General features: G+C 40.0%; 1 protein-coding gene across 1 annotated transcript; it reads left to right on the top strand.

Annotated features, from left to right (window-relative positions):
* Positions 1–1,421: 1,421 nt before the first annotated feature.
* LOC137561857 (olfactory receptor 5A1-like) lies at positions 1,422–2,342 on the top strand. Its single transcript, XM_068273212.1, has one exon. It carries the CDS (start codon positions 1,422–1,424, stop codon positions 2,340–2,342), a length of 921 nt encoding a protein of 306 aa, XP_068129313.1.
* Positions 2,343–5,478: the final 3,136 nt, after the last annotated feature.

The raw sequence follows: 5,478 nt of genomic DNA on the forward strand, positions 1-5,478 counted from the left end.
GACCCCACAAGTCCCCACAAATAACTTTGTATTATAAGAGAAGTCAAAGGAATGTGTAATTTACACTGGAGGGCTATTTTAAGTTAAGATTTTGATACTTTACCTACTTAAAGGATTACTATCGAAGTTGACTAAAATTATAAATGCCACATATAATTCCAGTAATTACTACCAAATAGAAATGCAAAGGCTTTTTTTTTCATCTTTTCTTGTTTTATGTGAAGAAAATATGACATTTACAGAGAACAGTTTTTACTGTGGGTATTACTATGGAGAACTGTGCCCAGCACATCCAACATACAGAAACAATCTTCACTGGATCTAATACTGTGAGTAAAATGTGTTCAGAATGATAGAAAGCAGAAATATAGCTTCTGAATGTGTGTAAATAATCATCAGCTGCAGCTCTGTGTGCTCCTGTGTCTCATTCTCTGACTCACAGTGTAAAGTAAACAGTTTACAGCCAGGTTACAGTTTAGCTTTGCCTCCCCCTCCCCCGATGCCGACACAAAATTGTTACAAACAGCCTGTGTAAAAAAAGCATTTTTGTTCACACAGGCTGTCTTGAGAGACCCCTGAAAAGCTTTTCAGTGTTGCTGGCTAAAAGCTCTATAGGTATTTGGGGTTTACAGAAAAACAGTTTCTTTGATAGTTGTTCTTTAAGTGTTGAATCCTTAACTTAAAGATTGCATGAGGCTAATTGGTTAGTGAATATTTAATGATTTATCACCAAGGTGATAAGTTGAAAAATAACTGAGAATCACTAGAAGGAGATACGTTTAGTGAGTTGTGGCCATTATACTATCAACTTCTAAACATTTACTGGTCCAATTGTGCAGTGACTGAATTCTGAATGTAATGAGTTCTGAATTTAATGACCAGCACAACTCCATGTTTGGAGAGGGATTCTTTTCCTCTTGCACAATAGAAACTCATTACTGGGATGAAGAAAAATGTGTGTCTGTATGCAATCAGGCACACATTTGTGTTGCAGATTTTGACTGTGGTAAAGTCCTGTTATCCTATGATCAATAACCTCATAACTAGGCATTTAAGCATTTTACGGTGTCCACTTTTGCTTGAGAAAGGGCTTGGTGAAGCTTTAAACAAACCAGTGCCATTGCAATGACCTTAGAGGACTGGTACATGAATTGCATAATTTGGGTCTCTGTCTGGCAGGACCTTACTTACTATCTTTATACCAACCTGGAATACAACCATTCTATAAACTCTCTGTTAAGGGGTTATTGAAGATTTCCTATAGGTTGCTTTTGGAACTGGGATTTTCATAAGATTTTTGTGTACAAAAGAAACATTTTTCTGCATTATATGTCATTATATGTCTTGACTTTCATGCTTCTGTGGAAACCTTGAAAAAAATCTGTTTTCTTCATTCCAGAGAAAAACAAAATGATGAAAAGATGGCCACGAACAAGACTCGAGTAACCATGTTTGAATTAACTGGATTAACTAATGACAACAATCTCATCCCTTTCCTCTTCATTTTCTTTTTAGTTGTCTATGTCGTGACCATATTAAGCAACATTGGGATGATGGCCCTTATTCAAGCATTTCCCAGTTTCCACTCGCCAATGTACTACTTCCTGAAATACCTTTCTCTGGTAGATCTCATCTACTCCTCAAGTATAACTCCAAAAATTTTAGTAGACCTTCTGTCAGTGAAGAAGACAATCTCATTTCTAGGTTGTGCTTTTCAGGTATATTTCTACGCTGCTCTGGCAGGTGCCGAAGTCGTTCTTCTCTCAAGCATGTCGTATGACCGTTATGCAGCCATCTGCCACCCACTCCACTATTCCCTAATAATGACAAAGGCTAAATGCACCGGTCTGGTTCTCTTGTCTTTTTCTGTGGGTCTCTTGCAGTCAGCAGCACAAACCAGCTGTTTATTTAGTCTTGAGTACTGTGGGCCTAACCTCATAGACCATTTCTACTGTGAGATTCCTCCGGTTCTGAAACTGTCCTGCTCCACTTCCCATCTATGTGATATTGTGACTTTTTTATTAGTTAGTACTTTAGGCTTATGTTCTTTGGTAGCTATTTTGGTCTCTTACACTTTCATTATGTCTTCTGTTTTCAAAATTAAATCAGTGGAGGGAAGACTCAAAGCGTTCAGCACATGTTCTTCACATCTCATATGTTCCTCTATCTATTTCCTTACTATCTTCTTCATATATCTACGCCCTGACACCCGGGTCCTAAAGAAACAAGACAAGGTGGCGTCTGTGTTTTACTCTGTGGTGACCCCAATGCTAAACCCTCTAATATACACTCTAAGAAACCAAGAAGTAAGAAAGGTCATTTTACAAGCACTGAAAAAGTAGCATTATAAATCAATGACATGGAATAAATGGACTCATTAGTAGTGTTGGTTCAAATTCTTCGGGTTGGCGAATCCAAATGCTAATTTTTCCCAAATTGCATTGTAGTCAGTACTGCTGACTTAAAACCACCACACGTGCTAGAATCACCAAATGTGCTAGGTAAATTAAGGAGAACGGTATTTTGGGGATTTTTTTTAAAGACCCTGCAGTTTTTGAGAAAATCAATTTTAAAGCTACGATATGAAAAATGTTTTTAAATGGTTGACTCATGCTTGTTAGTCAAGTTTTATGTCACTGTTGTCAGACTAACCTGAAGAAGATCCCGCATAACACGTTGTCCATTTTATGTACTTGAATAAAATGTATTTTCCAGTCAGCACTGGTTCGCTCTTTCAAGAGAGATAAGCAAAACATTGCCTCTCCTTTTCATACAGGTATTAGGTATTTTATATACATAGGGAATTTCCAATTACCGTATATACTCGCAAGCAAGCTGAATTTTTGACCCCCCAAAAGTGGGCCAAAAGTTGGGGGGCGGCTTGCTTGCGAGTCATGGGTGGGTGGGTGTATAGGTGCTGTCCCTCCCCGCTCCCCCCGCGGCCGCCGCTGCTATTACCTTAGGCGGCGCCGCTTCCTCTATCCCCGTCCTCCTCCGGTAACTCATTCACAGCAGCGCGCCCCTCGCTGCTGTGATGACGCAGGAAACCATAGAGAGCGGTTCCCATAGTAACGGCATCGCCGCTACAGGAAGCCGCTCTCTATGGTTTCCTCGTCATCACAGCAGCGAGAGGCGCGCTGCTGTGAATGAGTTACCGGAGGAGGACGGGGATAGAGGAAGCGGCGCCGCCTAAGGTAATAGCAGCGGCAGCCGCGGGGAAGCGGAGAGGGACAGCACCTACCCACCCACCCATACTGGGGCACTATGCTAGCTATATGGGGCACTATGCTAGCTATACTGGGGCACTATACAAGCTATAATAGGGCACTATACAAGCTATAATGGGGCACTGTACTAGCTATAATGGGGCACTATACTAGCTATAATGGGGCACTATACTAGCTATAATGGGGCACTATACTAGCTATACTGAGCACTATACTAGCTAAACTGGGGCACTTCACTAGCTATACTGAGCACTATACTAGCTATACTGAGCACTTTACTAGCTATACTGAGCACTATACTGGCTATACTGGGCACTATACTGGCTATACTGGGCACTATACTGGCTATACTGAGCACTATACTAGCTATACTGAGCACTATACTAGCTATACTGAGCACTATACTAGCTAAACTGGGGCACTTCACTAGCTATACTGAGCACTATACTAGCTATACTGAGCACTTTACTAGCTATACTGAGCACTATACTGGCTATACTGGGCACTATACTGGCTATACTGGGCACTATACTAGCTATACTGAGCACTATACTAGCTATACTGAGCACTATACTAGCTATACTGAGCACTATACTAGCTATACTGAGCACTATACTAGCTATACTGAGCACTATACTAGCTATACTGAGCACTATACTAGCTATACTGAGCACTATACTAGCTATAATGAGCACTATACTAGCTATACTGAGCACTATACTAGCTATACTGGGGCATTTTACTAGCTATACTGAGCACTACCTACCTATACTGGGCACTATACTAGCTATACTGGGACATACTGGGGGGATCACGCGACCAGCGTTTCCTACCCCTGGCTTACATGAGGGTCAATCATTTTTTCCTGTTTTTTGGGGTAAAAGTGGGGGGGTCGGCTTACATGCGGGTCGGCTTGCTTGCGAGTATATACGGTAGTGTTTTTTTTTTAAAGGTGAAGGTTTAATGTTTGGTAAAAAAAAGAACAAGAAAAGTACAAACAAGTACATACAGTGACTGACATCACAGATCATACACATCATTAACATAAAAAGGTGTGCAGAAGGATGTCAAGTACACGCAAAACAAGAATATACAGGATCTTCTCAAAAAATTAGCAGAATGGGTTAAAGTTTATTATTTTCTGTAATGTACTGATAAACATTAGACTTTCATATATTTTAGATTGATTACACACAACTGAAGTAGTTCAAGCCTTTTATTGTTTTAATATTGATGATTTTGGCATACAGCTCATGAAAACCCAAAATTCCTATCTCAAAAAATTAGCATATTTCATCCGACCAATAAAAGAAAAGTGTTTTAAAAACAAAAAAAAGTCAACCTTCAAATAATTATGTTCAGTTATGCACTCAATACTTGGTCGGGATTCCTTTTGTAGAAATGACTGCTCCAATGCGGCGTGGCATGGAGGCAATCAGCCTGTGGCACTGCTCAGGTGTTATGGAGGCCCAGGATGCTTCGATAGCGGCCTTAAGCTCATGCAGAGTGTTGGGTCTTGCGTCTCTCAACTTTCTCTTCACAATATCCCAAAAGCTTTATGGAGATGAAGATTTCATTTTTCAGCATGACCTGGCACCTGCTCACAGTGCCAAACCGCTGGTAAATGGTGTACTGACCATGGTATTACTGTGCTCAATTGGCCTGCCAACTCTCCTCACCTGAACCCCATAGAGAATCTGTGGGATATTGTGAAGAGAAAGTTGAGAGACGCAAGACCCAACACTCTGCATGAGCTTAAGGCCGCTATTGAAGCATCCTGGGCCTCCATATCACCTGAGCAGTGCCACAGGCTGATTGCCTCCATGCCACGCCGCATTGGAGCAGTCATTTCTGCAAAAGGATTCCCGACCAAGTATTGAGTGCATAACTGAACATAATTATTTGAAGGTTGACTTTTTTTGTTTTAAAAACACTTTTCTTTTATTGGTCGGATGAAATATGCTAATTTTTTGAGATAGGAATTTTGGGTTTTCATGAGCTGTATGCCAAAATCATCAATATTAAAACAATAAAAGGCTTGAACTACTTCAGTTGTGTGTAATGAATCTAAAATATATGAAAATCTAATGTTTATCAGTACATTACAGCAAATAATGAACTTTATCACAATATGTTATTTTTTTGAGAAGATCCTGTATATATATATATATATACACACAGTGGGATGCGAAAGTTTGGGAAACCTTGTTAATCGTCATGATTTTCCTGTATAAATCATTGATTGTTATGA

This window comes from Hyperolius riggenbachi, chromosome 3, assembly GCF_040937935.1.
Source record: "Hyperolius riggenbachi isolate aHypRig1 chromosome 3, aHypRig1.pri, whole genome shotgun sequence".
Lineage (NCBI taxonomy): Eukaryota > Metazoa > Chordata > Amphibia > Anura > Hyperoliidae > Hyperolius > Hyperolius riggenbachi.

What these genes read in the sequence shown, in the direction of transcription:
- LOC137561857 (XM_068273212.1), top strand. Translation starts at nt 1,422, where the DNA reads ATGGCCACGAACAAGACTCGAGTAACCATGTTTGAATTAACTGGATTA.